At 32.7% G+C, this 20,370-nt stretch overlaps 5 protein-coding genes across 5 annotated transcripts in view; 2 read left to right on the top strand and 3 right to left on the bottom strand.

The window, feature by feature from the left end:
* The window catches only part of LOC119829486 (nucleoside diphosphate kinase 7), a 3,835-nt gene extending 1,636 nt beyond the window's left edge, over positions 1 to 2,199 (bottom strand). Inside the window, exons 1-6 of the mRNA XM_038352011.1 lie at positions 2,070 to 2,199; positions 1,714 to 1,994; positions 1,421 to 1,582; positions 1,072 to 1,270; positions 684 to 929; positions 322 to 435 (exon numbers count right to left, since the gene is read on the bottom strand). Coding sequence (XP_038207939.1) covers positions 322 to 435; positions 684 to 929; positions 1,072 to 1,270; positions 1,421 to 1,582; positions 1,714 to 1,994; positions 2,070 to 2,072 — 1,005 coding nt within the window. The 5' untranslated portion in view covers positions 2,073 to 2,199. The remainder of the gene's footprint in view (positions 1 to 321; positions 436 to 683; positions 930 to 1,071; positions 1,271 to 1,420; positions 1,583 to 1,713; positions 1,995 to 2,069) is intronic.
* Positions 2,200 to 3,016: 817 nt separating this feature from the next.
* LOC119829339 (nucleoside diphosphate kinase 7-like) lies at positions 3,017 to 6,591 on the top strand. The gene is made up of 7 exons (XM_038351809.1): positions 3,017 to 3,022; positions 3,299 to 3,576; positions 3,655 to 3,816; positions 3,939 to 4,137; positions 5,010 to 5,255; positions 5,731 to 5,844; positions 6,414 to 6,591. The coding sequence occupies exons 1-7, from the start codon at positions 3,017 to 3,019 to the stop codon at positions 6,555 to 6,557; spliced, it is 1,149 nt and encodes a 382-aa protein (XP_038207737.1). The 3' UTR covers positions 6,558 to 6,591.
* LOC119829727 (ARL14 effector protein-like) lies at positions 6,384 to 7,305 on the bottom strand. The gene is made up of 3 exons (XM_038352367.1): positions 6,970 to 7,305; positions 6,758 to 6,901; positions 6,384 to 6,641 (listed from the first exon to the last, which is right to left on the bottom strand). Exons 1-3 carry the CDS (start codon positions 7,047 to 7,049, stop codon positions 6,560 to 6,562), a joined length of 306 nt encoding a protein of 101 aa, XP_038208295.1. The 5' UTR covers positions 7,050 to 7,305; the 3' UTR covers positions 6,384 to 6,559.
* Positions 7,306 to 8,076: 771 nt separating this feature from the next.
* On the top strand, positions 8,077 to 9,231 carry LOC119829716 (DNA-directed RNA polymerases I, II, and III subunit RPABC4). The gene is made up of 3 exons (XM_038352355.1): positions 8,077 to 8,271; positions 8,356 to 8,448; positions 9,185 to 9,231. Exons 1-3 carry the CDS (start codon positions 8,211 to 8,213, stop codon positions 9,205 to 9,207), a joined length of 177 nt encoding a protein of 58 aa, XP_038208283.1. The 5' UTR covers positions 8,077 to 8,210; the 3' UTR covers positions 9,208 to 9,231.
* On the bottom strand, positions 9,111 to 20,117 carry LOC119829715. The gene is made up of 6 exons (XM_038352354.1): positions 19,664 to 20,117; positions 14,635 to 17,876; positions 14,384 to 14,551; positions 13,902 to 14,152; positions 13,375 to 13,568; positions 9,111 to 12,947 (listed from the first exon to the last, which is right to left on the bottom strand). Exons 2-6 carry the CDS (start codon positions 17,854 to 17,856, stop codon positions 11,284 to 11,286), a joined length of 5,499 nt encoding a protein of 1,832 aa, XP_038208282.1. The 5' UTR covers positions 17,857 to 17,876; positions 19,664 to 20,117; the 3' UTR covers positions 9,111 to 11,283.
* Between the last annotated feature and the right edge of the window lie 253 nt (positions 20,118 to 20,370).

The raw sequence follows: 20,370 nt of genomic DNA, 5'->3' as shown, positions 1-20,370 counted from the left end.
CAGATTCGAAATTCAAATGTAATATTTTTTTATAATTAAGTGTAACAGTATTTATGGCCAGACTAAGTATATATATTCCCTTGATGCATGGGTGAACATTTGTACAAATTTCGTTATTTCTTTTTTGAAAAAAAAAATGCAAAAAACATAATGGCTATTTGAACTTTTAAGTGTGTAGACAGTTTGTAGATTCAAACAGTAATTGTGAAATAAGGGCATTCAACCAAATAAACAAATTCTTTAGCTTCATAATATAAGTACAACTGTAGATTAACTGATGACCAATTGTTATATAAAAAAAAAATGAAATCTAAAACTCACTGGATCTGCAGGTCCAACCAATTTTCTAAATTCAACGGCAGTATTGAGATTCTTATCCTTGGCCACTATTTCCATTGCTACACAAGGACCACTTGCTAATTCTTCTACCATACCCTACAACATATTCTTTTTTAAAAATCAACTATCATAATTTCAACATACAAACCCCTCTGTAGACAACTATTCAACAAAAAAATTGTTATTATTATTCACACTTGAGTGACAGTTATGTTGAAATCAAAATAATGTTTATTGTTAGTAAAAATATAATTTTTATAGCTATATATATACATGTTGCAACAATTATTATAAGATAAATTTTTCTTTGTCTTGATTTATTAAATTTATTATTGTACTAATACCTTATACTCTTGTACTATTCCTTTATAAACTTCATAAAACTCAGAAGCATTAACATTTTCTACCATAAACATATTCAATGCTGTTATTTCGAAACCTCCTTCATCTATTGCTTCTAATGCTGCTCCAAGTTTTCCCTCTCTTATTGCATGAGGCTTTATAATACATAATGTACAATTAGATAATGTAGCTGTGAGTCTGAGCCTTGATAAGTGTTGTGGTGGAGGGGGGAAAAAGTATTCAACATCCTGAAAAAGAAAAAAAAAAAGACTGTAGTTATAAAATTTAAGTGACTAAGATTTTGAAATGAATAAAACTCAGTGACTTTATATAAATTCAGTTAATCACAAGCTCTTACTAAAGTTTCTCTGCCAATGATCATATACTTACCTGAATAGCAGAGTCAGGGTCTGGTGAGACATGGACGCAATTTCTCACTGGATCTGAGCCATAAAGGGCTCTGATTGTTCCTGGTTCAGCCTTAGATGGGTCTTTATCACCAAGAACCTTAATAGCAACTGTGACTGCATCCTTACCCACTAGCTCCATACCATAAACTTGATTTCCACTAAGATATTCTAGAAGGAATCTTTTAAAAATTTAAGCAGTTAGAATAGAATGAGAATTTTTCTTCACTGTATTATTTCATTTATTTATTATATTTATAAAAGGTAAAAAAGACATATTACAAAAAGTTAAATATAAAAGTTTAAATGTAAAAGTTGTAATAAATACTTACGGAAATGTATTGTCAGAAACTTGAGTTCTACAGAGAAAAGATACATCTTCTGACGTGATACAAGCTTTTTTCATCTTTGAAATCTTTAGCCCATGTTCATAAAAATGAGTTATTATCTTTCCAGCAATTCTAGTTGGTATTGGTTTTATTAATGCAAATGTTCTGAAATAAGATCAGAGTGAAGCAGAATATAGTAAATAATATCACTAATGCCTTTACAAAATAGTGTTATTTTTTTGACTCAATTACTTTGCTATGAAAACCTTGTAAAAATATTTAAAAAAAATCCTTACACTTGCATATCCTTATGTAGCTTTTTCTTTGTATCTTCACATGCAAAATCAGTTATCTTAATTAATCTACCTAGTATGTATAGAGTACTTCCAATAAAAAAGTTATCTAGAGTTACACCATTCACTTTCACTCTCCTGAGAAATGTTTTTCTATTTTTTAAATCATACATTTCGATTGTATCATCAGTAGGATAGTAAAAAACATTGAACCGCCTTATAAGACTTGCTTGATTATCATACCATTCCCCTATAAATGTATATTTATCCTTGTAAGCACCCTCCTGGAATCAAATTCGTGAATAAGTCGAATATTTTCCATTATATATAATAATTATTAGAAGAAAATTAAACAATACCATTGAGATTATTTTAATAATATACTAATAATTTTTGCAAATAGTACAATTCTTTTAATTCAGTAAAATAGAACTGAAAATTGAAAAACCGTTTGTTTTGATTTTTCGCTTCAGTTATGACATTTGTGTTGTGTTTGACGTTTCTCGTTTGCCGTTTCTATGGTTATTGGTTTCTATGGTTTTCCAAATGTCAATTGACAATTTTTATCAAATAATAACGAACTAACGAGAAAGTAACAATTAAAAAAGTTCCAAATTCAAACAACTTCAGTGGTTCATTTTTTCAATATAACCAAAAATTATTGCTCTGGAGTCTGTGGTGGTAAAATGTGGTGACATCAGTTGAATTTTCTTGTCAGCTTTAATTATTACTTATTTGGATTTTGTAATAAATTTTAAAGTGCGCCACAACGAGACAGAAGTTCTTTCGTTGTTTTTTTATTTCTCAATCATATTCTTATAACTTTGAGCGCCTTTTTTGTAGTTTTCCTATGGCTATTGTAGCGTTAAGTAAATTATAACGAACACTTTTTCACACACAAGAGTCGCTTCTTTTTACCTCTACCCGCCATAGCCCGAATTTAAATTACCTGTCAGATGTTGCTAGGCAGCGCTATATTGCTATATTGGATAGACAAAGTTATTAATTTTACATGCTCAATGCTCAACAAATCAATTTATCAACCAACATAACTTTTATTATATAAAGTAACCACTTAACGTTAATAAAGTTGGATTATTATTATATACGTTTTCAAAATGGTGGGTATAAAAACATATCAATAAAATTATGTTTCAAAGTAGGTATTATTTGAAGTAAATAATTACGAATGCTGCATTGCAAAATCAAGCACTAAGCAAACTTTTGGACATGTATTTATCCTACTAGTAATTAATATTAAAATCCTACTAATTAGATATACACTATAGTTTGTAAGAACGTATGGATGAATGTAAATGTTACTCTTTTTCACAAAAACACCGAATTTGTATGAAATTGGTTACAGAGATAGATTATAGTTTTGATAAGCACATTAGCAATTTTTTCTGGGAGAATAACGCGCAAGTTCCACCTAGTGCAGCTAAATGGTAGCTATTTTAACTACGCTAGTCGCTAGCTGGAACTCTTAACTACTCTTAATGTTAACTGTACCTATTGCATAACTACTCTTAGATCTTGACAGTATGTTTATGTGATATTTCTGTAACATTGTTTTTTAATTTTTCAGGTATATGATTACTTTGATAAATATACATTCTTGTGTGAAATGTACGACGAGGAAGGTGATGAAATCGTAGAATTAGTTTTGAACTTCTATCCTTTCGATAATTCGGTCCAAATAATAAATACTAAAAAGGGAAAAAACCTTCTAAAGCGCGTACAATTACCTCCGTTAAAACTAGAAATGCTGCAAATAGGTAATATTGTTAACATATTTTCGAAGCTACTATACATAACAGATTGTGCACCAGCCACTCGCAGAACTTTGTTTAATAATGTCCAAAGGTAAACACAAAATAAAAAAATATGCAACACCGTAATGAAGACTTCCTTTCGCTAATAATAATTTTTATACAAAAACAGCACATTTGCTCTGATCAAACCAGTTCCACCTAGTGCCCATGGGAAAATAATAACTTTCATAATGAAGAGCGGTTTTCGTATAGTTCGTATGAAAAATGGAAAAATTACTAAGGATTTTGCAATGGAACTTTACAAGAGCATATCAGGAAGCAATATGATGCCGTAATTATATTGTTGTAGTACCTACAAACTAAATCTAGTTAATTTTAATTAATAAGGCGATTTTTTTAACTCTCTGGTTAATAATAATTACTGTTAATCATTATTGTTATTCGTTATGATAGAATCATAATAGATTATGTGACGGCTTCGGAAGTTATCGGATTGGAATTAGTGGCTCCTGATGCAGTAAAAAAATGGCGGAAATGTTTAGGGGCGACAGATCCAGCTGAAGCAGCACCTGGAACCCTCAGGAAATTGTACGGAGAAAATAAATTGAAGAATGTAGCGCACGGTTGCAATACTTTGGAAGACGCGAATCAGGTTTATACACTAGCTTTCCGCCCGCGGCTTCGCCCGCGTGGAATTCGGTTATATCGCACAACATGGTAAGGTGAAGCCTAGTCTTTCTCAAGGTCTATAAGAATACTATTTGTTAAAATTGGTCAAGTGGTTTACGTGTCAACGTGTACGGTTTGACAATAACGAAGTTTCATACAAAATTTCATCCCCTATTTCAACCCCTTCCACTCTTTTTTCGTGATCTTATATCCTTTATCATTTATCCTTATAGAGAAAACACGTTAAAAGCTCGTAAGTAAAGTATCTACATTATCTCCAATAGAAATCGTGTGCAAATATTAGCAAGAAAAGTACTTAATGTAATAAAGTTATCTTTTTTGATAATAAGGAATATGCATGTAATTCGAATAAGGGTCACATATTTTATAAACAACATTACTTCTTATATACTTTTTTTACAGACATGTAGAATTTGCTAAGTTAGGCCGTGTAGATTCAGAAGTTCTACATGAGATCTGATATCTTTTTCACAAGGCAAACCTTATGCAACATTTTACATGAAATGTTTTTGATAGGATAATATAATATTACTATTTACTATGTATGTATTTTACTACTTATGTTGCTATTGAATTTAGTACAAATGACTTGATCGAATTATTTATTAAACTTAATGTACATATTTATTATATATTCCTCGCCCTTCAGAGTCCATTCCTTAATTTTTCGTCGTCAAATTTTACCTTATTCCTCTGTCTTTAAAACTGGGACTTTGCTATGCAAACGGCGTGTAACTTATTATACTTCTGGAAATCATAATGGGCGGTGGCTCACCATCATGAGAACCACCGTCCCGGTTGTCCCCTCTGACATAAATTTATTCAAATTCATAGATGCTGGAGTTATTCTTTGGCTACGATAAAGGTATTCCCAGGGTCCCGTATAGAGCCACTCTTAAAGACTGCACTTGTTGCATCATAAAGCCTCACGCAGTGATTGATGGAAATCTCGGCGCAATACTAGAGCAAATCGCGACTTCAGGGAAATTTTTTATTGCAGCCATAGCAATGTTTTCAGTGAAGCTCGGGAATGCCCAGGAATTTTATGAAATATACAAAGGTGTTCTTTCTGAATATGAGGTAAAATTATATTATTAGGTTCTCAGGTAGCTTTGGCCTTTTATGGAACCTGCATCTGGAATTACAAATATAGAAAGGCTACAATTATTTATTTGTGTTTTTCAATCAATTATCAAACAAATATTATGTATGTGGAAGTTAAACACGCTTTGGCACGAATTGGGCCAGCTCGCACAGGGGAAGTACCACAACTCCACAGAAGATCGGTATGAAATAGCATACTGCTGTTTCGTTGGGTGAGTAGGGGAGCCGGAGGCCCATATCCTTTTCCGTACCCTACCCAGTCCTTTCCTTTATTCCTCTCGTCAATCCTTTCTTAATCCTTCCCAATTAGAAATCTATATAGGCGTAAGGCCTGCAATTGACTTTACGCTTCTCCAAATGTTTATGGGCGGTGGTAGCGCTTACCTCTCCATAATATCAGTATAGATAAATGTGTAGCTATTGATTTTACAAAAAATTATTTCACTCACAGGCTATGTGCATTCACTTGGCTGAAGGTAAATGTGTGGCTTTAGAAGTGAAATCCTTAGACTCAAATATAAACTGTGTTTGTGAGTTCAGAAAACTATGTGGCCCTCGAGATCCAGTAAGTCACATTAAAAATATTGATTTCTTCATGTTGTACGCCAGATTGTAACATAGCAAACAACACACATACAAAAAAACAGGCAGTCAATATCAATATTGTTATAAAGTATAATATTTTTACAAAACACTTAGGAAGGATTGGTAACAATTATTTTTTACTTTACATTCAGTAAACTTGAAGATATATTAATTCATCATTTATTTATCAACCCATATAAATACACTCACTCAATACAATGAGATAGGCCCCCTGTGCCAGTTCTAGCCATAATCCGCAATGATGTCCCATGTCATGAAACTTTTGATTCTTCAACATGCTGGTTTTCTCACAAAGGATATACAGTATGGAACTCTCGAAAAATCTTATGTGCACCTTTGCTTACTCTGTCATTTAACAAAAAATCTATTTATTACTTGTCCCTGTCTGTTTGTGAACCCCCCCATTCTTTATTTATGCCCAAAGTTCTCACCCAGCCACCATTGCTCCTCAAGAATATGTATTAATAAACAAGTAATGCAACAATTATAATAAATCGATTTAAAGTTTTAATAATCTCTTTATTCCAGGATTTAGCACGTCAATTATATCCAGATTCCATTAGAGCACATTACGGTAAAACCATAATACATAATGCTGTTCATTGCACTGATCTTCCTGAAGATGGTGAACTTGAAGTAGAATATTTCTTTAAATTATTGGCGAATGATTAGGTTTATTGTTTATTAAATGTATTTTTAACAACCATATCATTTCCTTCTATTTCTATTTTATCATACATCCATTTTCTATTAACTCTGCAATATAAAAGACAGATATATTGTGTATGTAATCAAGAAAGGAATTCAGGAAATACATGATATTCTCAGCATATAGGTACCTAAAATAATTAATTACATAAAATATAAGTTACCTGCATTCCAGACCACATTTATTTGAATTACACTTGGGACAAGGAAAGTGGCAGCCAGGACATTTTTCATCTAAACAATCGCAACGATCTTCACCTGTCGCATTAATATATCCTCGCTCGTTGTATAATTTTTTACACTTGCGGCTAAAATAAACTATTATATTAAGCACTAAAAATAACACAGTAGGTGTGATGAATCACTGGATACTTACTTGATAAAATAACTTTTTCGATTTAACTTTCTTCGCTCACGAGTAGAAGTTTCAGGATCGAAATTGTGAAGGAAATGCATTTTACAATAATATGTTATTAGAAACAATGGACAAATTAATCTTTAATTTTTTTTTTTGTAATAAGTTAATATTGATAGGTATTTTTCGTACACAAAATTTATTGATCGAGTTCTTTTTACTTTCGATATTTTGCTTTATTGTTATGATTTCTATCTTTGTATTTTGTAATGTAGACTAGACTGAAGAGTTTAGACGAGTTTAGACCATAGGGCATAGAGGAAGATTATGCCACAGACTAAGACTAATCACTAACGGTGAAACCGACTGACGTTTAGTAACTACTTTTTAATCTGTGGACTAGTTACTCAAGATGCGACAGCTACTTTTCTGTACCAAATTACAAAATGTTCAGTTTTGTTACCAAGTTCTCATTATTACTTGTCTAAAAACTTTTTAATATATACTGTTATATAAACATTAGTATGGATATACTAGTGATGTCCCCGATGATGATGTTTTGATATGATGGATTATACATTGGTGTAGACCGTAGATATACTAGTCAGAGAACGTAGATTCGTAGTAGGGACATTCAATTTTGCTGAATATTTGAAACTTGGACTTTGACCAAACGTAACTTTTGTATATTATAGTTCAATGTTACTAATATAATATCTATATGGTTAATTCCTAAGAAATCGCATGGTGGTAATGAAAACCTCAATTCGTTTATAATGAATAGTAACTGTATTAAAAACGACTCTCCGAACCGGTATTAAATATTAAATTATGTATTTTGATGCTTCAAAGCACTTCGATAGAAGTCCAGCTGAATTAATAAATGTTTAAAAGAAATTACATAGGATATCATATGGTCACCCTAGTAGTGTGGTGATAGCGTAATATTTGCTGTGTTCAGGAATCATATGTGTTTAACTTGTGTCTAATAAAGAAATATGTACCGATATTGTTTTAGTATCTCACAAAAATATGCATTTTTTAGCGTTTAAGTGGTACTTGAGACTACATTATTCGTCTGATGTTCTTTTTCGAGTGCCGAGTTGCCCTTTAAAAAAAAAAGTGGGTAACAGTCAAAGTGACACTTAGTGGTTATATTTTTGTTGTGTGCTTTCTTTGTGATTTGTATTTAGCACATTTATTTTCCACATTACATTTATTGTTATTACAAATATTACTTGCAAAAAAATAATCATAATATAATGGCAGATACTAATAAGGAAACTTCTGTAACTAAGGCTCCCATGATATACGTTTGTGGAGGTTTAATTTTTACTAAAATAAATTTATATGAACCTTCTAACTCTGCGTTGTTAGAGTGAAACTAATATATTTTTTTTATTACAGAATGCCACAGAGAAAACGAAATCAAACCAAGAGATCCAATCAGATGTCGAGAATGTGGTTATCGAATAATGTACAAGAAAAGAACGAAAAGATGTATCCTTTATAAAACTACAGCTAACACCAATACGCTTTACGTGGAATCCCTAGACTCGTCATTTCTTATTATAAATGGATGTTAAAAATTGACTTATTTCATTTCTGCCATATCTACCAACAATATTTTTGAATTTACCCACTTTGGTAAGGATAAATTCGATTGTGCAGATACATTAGGGTTTAATATCCATAATACTATTTAGGCCAAAGTAATTCTGTTAGTATGGTTATGTATTGCATACAACTAAACCTGATAAAGAACAAAGATATGAACTGTGAGGGGCCAAAAGTTTGCATGGAAATAATGCAAAATTTATTTAATAAATTTATATTACACTAGCTGTGCCCCGCGGTTTCACCCGCGTAAGTCCGTATCCCATAGGAATATCGGAATAAAAAGTTGCCTATATGTTATTCCAGTTATCCAGCTGTCTACGTACCAAATTTCATGGCAATTGGTTCAGTAGTTTTTACATGAAAGAGTAACAAACATCCATACATCCATACAAACTTTTGCATTTATAATATTAATAGGATAGATAATACAATTCAAACTTTGTAAAAAGCGAGAAAAATAAGAGACAAAAGATTTGTGTGATCATACAGATGAAAAAGGTAGCGAAAGGGTTTAAACGAAATAGTAAAACAATACAACACTCTTATTTTTTCATATTTATATTAGTTTAGTTTATTATCCAATTGTGGCAAAATAATTTCCTGAACAGTATTTCAGTGGTTGTATTTGATGCGCGATGAAGAGGACATGAAATAAAAAGAGGTTAAATATAATTTTACATTTACTTTAATCTTACCTTTATAAAATATCCATTTATTAAATGTATAGTAAACAATAAATGGGTAAATATTTGACAAGTTTGTATTAATTCATTACATTCACCTAATGTTCACAATATTCTTTTTTTTAATTATGAGACTTTACATAACAATTGGGTAATATATAGTTACTCCAAGGTAGTAGTATTTGAACGATACTATTGTAACTACATAGAGTGAACACAATATACTTGATATAAAGCAGTTACACCTTCTAATTAGGAATATTTTCACACAAAATTTTATAAATAAATTCCTTACATTTATTTTTAAAAGTATATTTTAGTCACCTTGACTTAATATTACGTAATAGTTATCACAATGAATAAAATACAAGTTTCAAAACAAGACTTAATACACTCATTACTATTTTGATTATTTTTTGTTACTACAAAATATATTATAATTTATCAAATTGAATGTTTACTATTATCAAAATAGGCCCTTAAAGTATATAATATGTTTGTTTTTATGTCAGGAAGACAATTTATTAAATTTATTTTTTAGATGTCAGGTCAATAAACATATATTAATGTTATATATACTCTTATGTATGTACCAATGACTAAATAATGATGACAACATAATTATATTGTTTCTAGCATCTATAGATTACTTAACAAGTGATCATAATGTAATATCAATGCATAAAGAGGGTATGACTAATATATACACAACACATGTTATTGATTGAATGCAAACACTTTAATTTTTTTTTTTATTAAAAGCTATTTACTGCCCATTATCTAGACTTGGTATGTCATGTATTTTTGTCAAATATTTCAGAAAACTACTAAAATTATTCCATTCTTTATTTTAAACAGTTTGCAAATCTTCAGGATGGTTGCACATGACAAAACTATAAAGAGATTAATTCTACCCATCCATACCCAAAACAAATAATTAAATATTACATACTTAAGTATAGCAAACAAGTCTTTCTAATTGTACGTAGAAGTCTTGGGCAGTATTTGAAAAAACATGCTTTTACTGATTTCATTTGTTAACTTTCAGCCTCATCATGATAAACATATTTTGTTTAGCAATAAAGTTTCATTAACACTTAGCAGAGTTTCTGGGCACTATGTGTGTTGCAGTTTTGATAATGGTATATGACAAGTTCTCGCACAAGAAATGACAACAACAGTTTATAAAAAATTTAACAACCCTTAATGTTGATGCCTAAAATATAGTAATTTTATGGTAAATTAAATTTGAATACAAGTTTCCTTAAGCTATAATTAGCTTCTTCTCGTGCTTACACTATAGATATATAAATAAACACTTGTACAGATCGACTTACAAACACGCAAGTCAAATATTCACCCAAATGATGAAGAGTAACTAGTAATAAAACAAATATCTAGCACAAAATCTATTTTCGATATGGAAGACTTTATAAGTTTTACAAGGTTTCGACTACATTTTGTTTATGGATGTTGATATGCCAATTTTTACATTTAAAGATATAAAGGATTTGGAAGTAGATATTTATCATTGTAAATACATCATAGTATATATTTTATAAAAATACATACAAAAGTGTTTTAATAACGGTCTTATCAAGTTTACTACAAGTTTTTAAAATTTGTAATATGTCTCATTGATATTTCAAGCTTTCTTGACTTAAGAATATGGACCACAAAATCTAAATAGATAACATTTAAAAGACGAAGCTACATGATGCTCCTATCATAAAACGAAAAACATTAACAAATTCACTCCTTACTTACTCCTTATTTTATCAGCTATTTATAACAGATACATATATAAGCTTATGCTGGAAGCAACTATAACAATTTTATATTTATATATCAATATGAGTTATTTACAAGTAACTTTGCTGAAATAAAATACAGGATTGTATATTATAATTAAAGCGCTTCATTTTGTTTTTCACACATCTCCAAGTCTTAAGCAAGGAATTATAATTACACCTTAAAATAACCATAAAAACAAAATTGCACATAAAATATTCTACTTAGAAACATTTTGGCACTAATTATCTGTGGCACTAAAAGTATTTCGTTCAGTTTCCTGACAATCACTATTTTCAATAGTTTTCATCTCACTATTCTCATTTTCACACGACTTTTCTGAAGCTACCGCAATTTCCTCTTCCTCGGAAGACTCCCTGCCCGCAGGAGGTATAGGCACCCCGGAACCGCTCGGTTCCCGATATTCTAAACGCGTGGGATCTTTTTCGTGTAGTTTACGAGCTAGAGTTTGCAAACTAGCTAAAGAACTTGCACAATCTGTTGTATCAATATCAGTTAGGCTAAGTCCCGCACGTTCTATCTCCGTAAAAGTTCCAAATGGTAATTTAAATAAACATTCCAAACGCATTACGTGCATTTTGCTACGCAAATGTTTTGCTAGATGTCCGTGAATTCTAAAAGCTATGTTGCAATCAGAGCATCGAAAAGGTCTAGGATTAAACGAAGTTGCAGCTCCGAATGTTGATGTCATTGAAACTTTATTGTGATGCGAACCGGAACGTTCATGTTTCTGTAAATGACCCTTTGTGCGGAAACTTACAGCACATACGCTACACCTGAACGGTCGTTCCATATAATGAATATTTAAATGTAACTTTAATTGCGAGGGTTTTGTGAATGTTTTATTGCAAAAATCACACACTCTACGACCATCGTCCATTAACTTCCCAGGGGAATAAGGAACTGTAGAATCATAATCTTTATTTTTATTAACTTTAAACGCTACTCCACCAATTACAATTTTTGGAGCTATGGAGTCATCTAGAGGTAATTTTGCTACATCACCTTCCGAAACGTCTTCTATTTTTGTTTTCTCTTCAATACATACTTTACTACCATTGCTATCATCGCTTGAATTCTCATGAATGCCTGTTTCATCTAATGTTTTCATAAGACTTATCCTAGCATGTTTTAAATATTCAGAAACAACTTGTTTGGCATTTTCCGGGTTAGAATTACTAGGTGTACGAGCTCTTTTGGTTTCAATATTACCATTTATAGTCACTTGGCATTCACTACTAGCAGTTATAGTTTCTTCTTTAGCTATAGAAGTGGAGATGAATTCATTTCTGTTAGCATGAAGAGCCAATGTATTACTCTTACTAGTAACAGGCTCTATTTTGGTTGTTTGTTCCTTTATTTCATCTCGTTCAGGAACTGAAGATTTTTCTAATTCGATTTTTTTAACTTTACCTATATTACCTGTTAGTTGACTTTGTTTTATTTTTGAATCTAAGAGGGCCATTTCTGTAAGGTATGTATGTAACATAGGTTCCCCATTTACCCACTGAGTTTGATGTTGAGGTAATTTTGCTGTATTAGAAGCTAAAGATGCTAAAACACTAGATTCTCTTGCGGTCGGAATTTCAGGCAAATTCGTGGGCGTATTTAAATCATTTTTACTTAGATCCATTGGCTCATTATTGTCCATCTCCATTCGAGTATCGATTGTTAAACTCTTCGAGACCTGTAATTTTTCTGTGCTGTAGTCCAATGAGTCCAGTGTCATACTATCCGAGATTATAGGCGTATAGGGATAAGTAGACGGTCTGGCGCTAGTTATTAACCCAGGAGTGGTTGTTGTAGCAGGTCTATTGCCTCCCAACGACAACAGACAATGGGCAGCCTCATGCTCAGGTAGCCGAGATTTACAAAACTCGGTATCTGAAATGAAATCAATTGTATACAAGGAGTATTCCTATTTCAAAAGCTTCTTCTATATATAAAAGAAAGTCTTGTTAGTTAGACCACTTATAACTCGAGAAAGATTGAGGTATAATTATTATTATTAATGTTTTCTCAGATTTGTTTTTGCTTGGGTAAGAATAATAAATTAAAAATTTATAAACGGCCAAATAGGCAGACCCGGGACGAGTAACTAATTATTTACAAGTACTTCTATAATAAAAATAAAATAGTGTTAAAAACCACCCTGTAAAGCAAACTATGGAGACAAATAATTTTTTAATTGTATTATGCCATAATTGCATTAATTAAAATTAAGTATGTGTATGTTTTTAGTAGGATTTTTATCCAATGAAGGATACTACGATAACTTAATAATTGTTCCATGTTCAATATATAGACATACCACTTGATTCCGTTTCGCCTTCATTTCCATCATCGCCTTCGGAATCAGTTTCCTCGTCGGTTTCTTCAGGACATGGTGTCATTTCTACACCCTCTGAGTCATTTCCTTCGTTTGGATTTATCCCCAATTCGCAACATTTCTTATAATGCGCTTTACTTTTCATATGTTTTGTTAAATTCCCTTTTGTTTTAAAACTGAAATTGAAACTGAGATTAAAATTTGTAAATTAATGAGTAAACTCAGACTTACAATTATGAAGTATCTGATCAGATAATCATCTACCGCCAGATTTTGATTTAGCAAACTTTTTAATATTAGAAAATTAAAATAGTCGTTTTGTAAATACAAGTATTATATGAAGGTACATTGGCAAAATCTGTTTAATAATAAAATTTACGCATAAACATTACTCCTTGTAGTTAATTATTAATGTGTAGTTGGAGGAATTAAGATTACACAGCTCACGCTATCATTAAACGTTAATTAAGTGAAAAACGACATAACTAACAGATCATAAAAAATCTTACCTAAATGCGCAATGTACACATGTATACGGTCTTACGTCGGTATGAGTTCGAATATGTTTTTTCAACATCGACGGTTTTTTACAACGTATTCCACATTCTGAACACACATAGCGCCCTCTTCCGCGGCCACGAACATAGGTGTATTCTTCATTACTTTCAAAACCGCCAGTTAGTTCTTTTTTTGTCGTCATAGAACAATCCATTGAATTTACTTTACTATCATCCTTTTTAGTGTCGATTGCCATCATTGTCTGAAATTTTAGAAGAAAATTGAAATTGATTCTAAAACAATTTATGTACATATTCGTCGAACAAATTATATAAAAAAGTATCAATACTAAAACATAGTTAAAATTATATAACTAGCTTTCGCTGATTTAGACACCGACAGCGGTGACGTTTTATTGCATAAATAATGCCATAATATTTTGTAATTGCACAACTACGCAAATCATCATACTATCATAATATGCAAAATATACCTGTTTATTGTCCTTCAAATTTTTATTCCATTGTGATGAATGAGTCAATATGAGATCCTGTTTAATCACAGCGACAGCCACGTTTCGCGGTCGATGACGTGAGTCATATAAAGACATAGCAGACGATGCTGACAATCCCAATGGGTCTGGCGTCAACTCAGATAATAACTGTAAACATTCAATCATTGAAATAAATCATGTCCTCAATTTGATACAAATGCTATATTTAATTGCACGACAATAACAATTACCTGCCAATTACTATACATCGAGAGAAAATGTTGATTTGGAACGTAGGTTGGTTGTGGCCGGTTAATTGTGCAATAGAATACCTTAGTAGAACATTTAAGTCCTAAGTAAGTATATGCATTGCCATTCAAATAAAGCTGTCCGTAAGCTTTAGCAGGACGCGGTGTTTCTGGTGAAACTAGTGGCATAGTATTAGCATTAGGAGTTATACCATGGTGTCTTTTGGGTGTAAATGTACCCGGTTTTAATGGAAGAGTAGAGGGTCTTAAAAATTTTGGTTTTCTATCTTCAGATGTTGATGAAACAGTTAAATTCTTTTGGAAATAAGATGTTTCTGACCTCTCATTATGTAAAGAAATAGCTGAAGTATCTTGGGCATTTGTATTTCTTTGTACCTCAGATGAACTTTGGATTTGGTTATTGTATATTTCGGCCTTTGTTATTAAGTTTTCGAAATTAAAAGGTTTTAGATCATTATCTGAATATTTTTCTACAATTTTGTTTAACGTACTATATTCTTTGCTTTTATTTTTGTTCAATAAATAATTACTATTCTCTTTAAGAACTGGTATTCTACTTCCATCGGCACTACGTTTAAGTGGATTCTCTTGTTTTGTAATTGTAGTTCTTACAAGAGGTGAAAAATTTCTTGGATTCGTAATGGGCTCATCAACGTTTTTCACCGTTATTATTGGCACGCTATTCATGGTTTGCATTTCAATATCTTTGTGGTCATACTTAGCATCAGGCATTGACAGTCTAAGTTTTGAATTCCTTGAATTAAATCCTTTATCATAATTTACAACAGGATTTTTACTTGTAGTAGAGTTTTGTGTGATATCTTGAACTCCGTCGATTGATTTTAGGTTTCCCTTGTAGATATCATTGCCTTTATGCTGTACGTTTGGGGTTCCTACAAAGATACCAGTTGTATTCGGCCCTGGTATTCCAGGCACATGTGGAATGAGTTTTCCTCCATGTAATATAGTCGTTGCACCATTAGGAGAGGATGAAGGGCTTAAAGGGGGTAATGTCAATGGATTGTAAGCCGTGATTGCGCTGAGCGGTGGGAACTGAAAATGGGTTATGTCATGAATATTTAATATTCCACTTTGAATACTCGGCGTAGACACTGACATTCTAGGTGTCTGAGGCGTAGTCATATTTTCCTTTGGTGTTGGTGGATTATGAACTATAGTCCCACCAGAATGTAAACCTGATCTAACAACAACACTGCTAGCTTCTGAATCACTTGTAAACTTAGATGGAGAAAGATTTTGTTGGATCATTATTGGTGATAATTGATTTTTACTAGGTTCTATTCGTAAGGTCGTCGTACTTCCAGAATGATCAACAATTTTTACTTCTCCACCAAACATTTGAAGAGAGGTTGAATTGTGCCTCATTTGCATTTCATCAATAGCTCTTAATGTTGCAGTTGTAGAATCAATGCATCTTAATTTAGGCTGTGTATATAAATCTAGGGAACGTGGAGAAACATTTTCTATCAGCCGTGGGCTATAACTATCAGACCTACTATCCAATCTTCTTTTCGGACTGGAGTCTTTAGTTCTCATTCTTAGGCTTTCATTTAATCTATTAAATTCAGTGGGTAATCTGGAGTCAACAAGACGTGTGTTTCCAAGAAGCGGACCGGGAGATGGTAATGGTGCTATAATATCACTTTCCGGTTTTATTATAACAAGATTCTCCGGCTTGTTCCTTAAAGGTGGTGATTTTGTGGAAATGTTACATCTTGTATTTTGGTTGTTTTGATTTTCCGGCAGTCTGACATTTATTGAGTTGCTTCTAACGTACACATTTTCTGGTCGTGTATTTTTTAAATCTTTGTGTGGAATAGAGATGTTATTGGATAAATTACCTTTGCAGTAATAAAGTCTATGAATCTCTAAATTATCTGCACTTCGGTACATAATCTGGCACAGTGGGCAGATAAACACGGGTCCAAGACTATCTTCTATTTCACCCGTTAAAGAGTTCATACCATTTGCTTTTGTTTTTAACAGAAGATCTTTTATAATAGAGCCTTCAGGATTGAGAGGGTGCTTTATTTCATCGGTGTGTGAAAAACTTTCAGAGTGCGACCTTTTTCTGACTAGACTATCCATTTCAAAAGTATTTTTTGTTAAGTTTAATGGTGTAATTTCTTGCTTTATTTCTCGTTCGCCAAGAAATTGCTTACTTTCTGCTATTTGTTTAATCTTATTATATTTTTTTTGTAAAGGTGTTTCAATAACGTCAACAATGGCCTCATTATCTGATATAATTTTTGAGATATGTTCTGTAAGAAAGTCAGCATTTGATGTAATAGTTTTCTTCATCTTATCCTTTTCATCATTTCCTTGATTAAATGCACCGCTGAACTTCGGCTTATAAATTGTTTTCAATTTATTATCAATGTAGGTAGAAGAAACACCCATTGAATTCCCTAAACCATCATTGGTCAATTCAGGAGAAGAAAATTCATTATTTCTCGTATTTTCTATGCGAATTATTGAAGCATCTGATGCTGTGTCTGAAAGTGACGTAGGTGGGATGGATGTATCACTTTCGGAATCTCCAGATAAATCCTCATCATTTAGGCAATTGGATATATCTGCGCCCTGTAGACGTAAAGCGTGTGTTCTCGATCTTCGGTGTTTATACAAATTTGATTTTGTTTTAAAGGCAAATCCACATGGTACACAAGGATAAGGTCTTTCATTTGTGTGAGCTCTGATATGTTTTTGGAGAACGGAAGGCTTGGCACATGACAATTTACAATACGGACATATATATCGCCCAGACACTCCACTGCAAGCGTCTTTGTTAAAATCATTTTCATAGTTCTCAGTCTTTTTTAAAAATTCCTCTGAATAACTGGTTTTACCAGACACTTGAATATTATTTACAGCACTTAACCTACTATTTTCATATTTAAAATTAGTTTGTACATTATTTTCGACTTTCATAATTTGATTGTCGTATATATCTTTAATTTTTTCAATTTCTGGATGTGCAGCTGCAATACTTCCATTGGGTATTGAAGTACAACTGGCTGACTGAATGGTATTGTCCCTTTGGACATTTTCTTCACTTTTTGGTAAGCTTACTGGAAGCACTGAAATGGTCGAAGCCATTTTTTTAAACTTCTTATGGAGATAGCTGTGATCATTGTTGTTTGAAAAATTGGAATCAAGACGTTTCTCCTGAGTCAACGGCATCGTAACCGCGACTTGTATATCTGAAAGTACAAACATTTTTTTTGTACAAATAGTTTTACATATAAACTAAACAAGAATAAAAAATTAATTTCAAATCCCTGCTATTAAAAGCAGCTATGGAACTACAATCCAATGGACTAGGACTATTGGACTATATACGAGTTTGACTAAAGCTAACCTGAAAACGTCAGTTCGAGAATATGTTATGAATCGCTAACTACTATCAAACAAAGTATTTGCGGAGAGGAGCAGACTCAATGCGCATGTGTCGTGCTGTTGAGTCTATTAGTATACTATGTGACATCATCATGACGTAGGTAGGTACAAACGCGCTAGCGGACGAGGATATCCCCAGCCTTTATATTACGTGTTACGCAAGCCAAGTTTTTGTAACGCGAATTTGGTACCTATATCATATAATTATGTCTTATTAAATAGTAGGTAACTTAAAAGATTTATAGTTAAAATGTTTATTTGTTGTTATACTTATCTAGTAGTGTTATTGTACTTTTTATGACTTTTATTTTTATTAAAATTCAAGTAAAAATATGCCATATATATATCTTGATCGGCATTATCGCCATTTTATTTTATGTTTCATTCAATTAAGGCATGCAAGTATAATGCGAACAAGTGCGATGAGAGAATGTTAAAAACAGAAATGTGAGTGTATCTAGACATAAAGTCAATGCATGTAGTAGTGCGAATTGCGACCTCGCTTGCGCTCACTCGTGGCATTTGTGGACGACTGCGTTACTGCGTTCCAAGAAGGCGTTACAATTTCTGAGAACCGGAGACAAGCAAGCCGCTCCACTAGTTTATAACGAGCGAGCAAATAAGCGCAGTACGCACTACGCACACAGATGTAAATCGACTGTTTCACCGGGGATCAGTGTACCTACCAAGTATCTACTTATGTTATTCCTAGAGTTCGTTTTTTATGCAAAGTGGTGGTTAACATGGTGAAGAATGGTCGGCAGGTATTATTTCCTTGTATCGATATCTATTTACTACATCCCTCAATATAGATAGTCATAATATCAAGTACTTACTAAATCGTACATGTCTTAGCAATTATTATCATTATTAAATATTTTAAAAGCAGTAAATATAAAAAGGTCCAAAACATTGGTAGGTTGTTAGAAACAAAGGAATCCCAGCGAGCGACCGCTATCCGCCGGCCTGGCGCCAAGCCAGGCGGCCCTGGCGACGCCTGTCCCCTGGTCGCCGCCAGCACGCCGCCGTACTTTACCTCTCTCACAAAATACTCCTACATAACTACCATATCCATAGGTTCCTATCTTATCTAAACTTTGATAACGTTTGGCAATGATGTGCTTTATCTAAAATTGGCTTTAGTTTACTAGGAATTAATTTTCATTTCTGCAAATTTGACATTCTAATCGATTGCTTACTCGTTAAATGTCCATTACCTTGAATGATTTATTATATATAAAATTCATTATAAATGTGACAATCGCGCAGGAATTTGGCTTGCATATTCGACAAAAAATTTCAATCATATTCTAGAGCATTAAAAAAAATTAATGAAGTATATATTTTTCGCCTTCATTTATATTGATTGAACAAATAAGTGACTGTGTTTATAATATTATCAGCACGTTAGCAAAAACTTATAAGATTACCGGGATACTACTGTGTTAGCAAGTCCTTGACCCATCGATCGACCGACTGTCAGATGAAACAGTATGGACAAACGATTTCAGTCTTCCAAAATGTTATGGTGAATGTAGGTGCTCCTCATATCTAAGACCTGACACTAATAACAAGATAATAAAATTCTTACCGGCCGCGGAAATATGAATCAGTCCACCATTATATTATGAATTTGATATCATTTGTTTACGCCTCCTGAACATATGTCAACAAGTCCGATAGGCTGCATTTCACCCGCGCACAAGTGAATCATCGTTAATAATTGCGCGACGATCCACGCCACCACACACACATAAACACACCTTTTATGTTGTCACACGCGTTCTACTCGAGCACGATCGGCAAAACCACTCTCTTTTTCGAGTGAAACAATTACTACGTAAAGCTACTTCACTCTGTTAACGAATAATAATTGTGAGTATATCGGATGAACGCACATTCCAGAAACGAGCGACGCACGCTAACGCGCCGCAGATGACTGTTCAACTGTTTTTAGTTGTACTTTGTCGTTAGTTCGTTTCGTTCCGTTCGGCTGTACAATCCGTACCCCTCACCGCCCGCACACCTCCACCTCTACGGCTGCGAGTTGCGCCCGTTGTGACTTGTGAGAAGTGATTCATGGCGCGTTGTATCTATCTCATTCCTTCACAACAACCGGATCGGTCGCTCTTTGTAAATTATTAAAGTATACGTAATACGTGTATATGCGCGGACTATAACACTCTGTTTATAGAAAAATCACTGAAGTTTCAGTAATATATATTGGTTATTTGAAAATATATGTATTCAAATAAACCATTTAGAAAAATTAAAAGAATCAAGTATTAACTTGTATAC

This window comes from Zerene cesonia, chromosome 10, assembly GCF_012273895.1.
Source record: "Zerene cesonia ecotype Mississippi chromosome 10, Zerene_cesonia_1.1, whole genome shotgun sequence".
NCBI lineage: Eukaryota > Metazoa > Arthropoda > Insecta > Lepidoptera > Pieridae > Zerene > Zerene cesonia.
The sequence above is the reverse complement of the archived record's forward strand: the minus strand, read 5'-3'. Positions and strand labels throughout refer to the sequence as shown.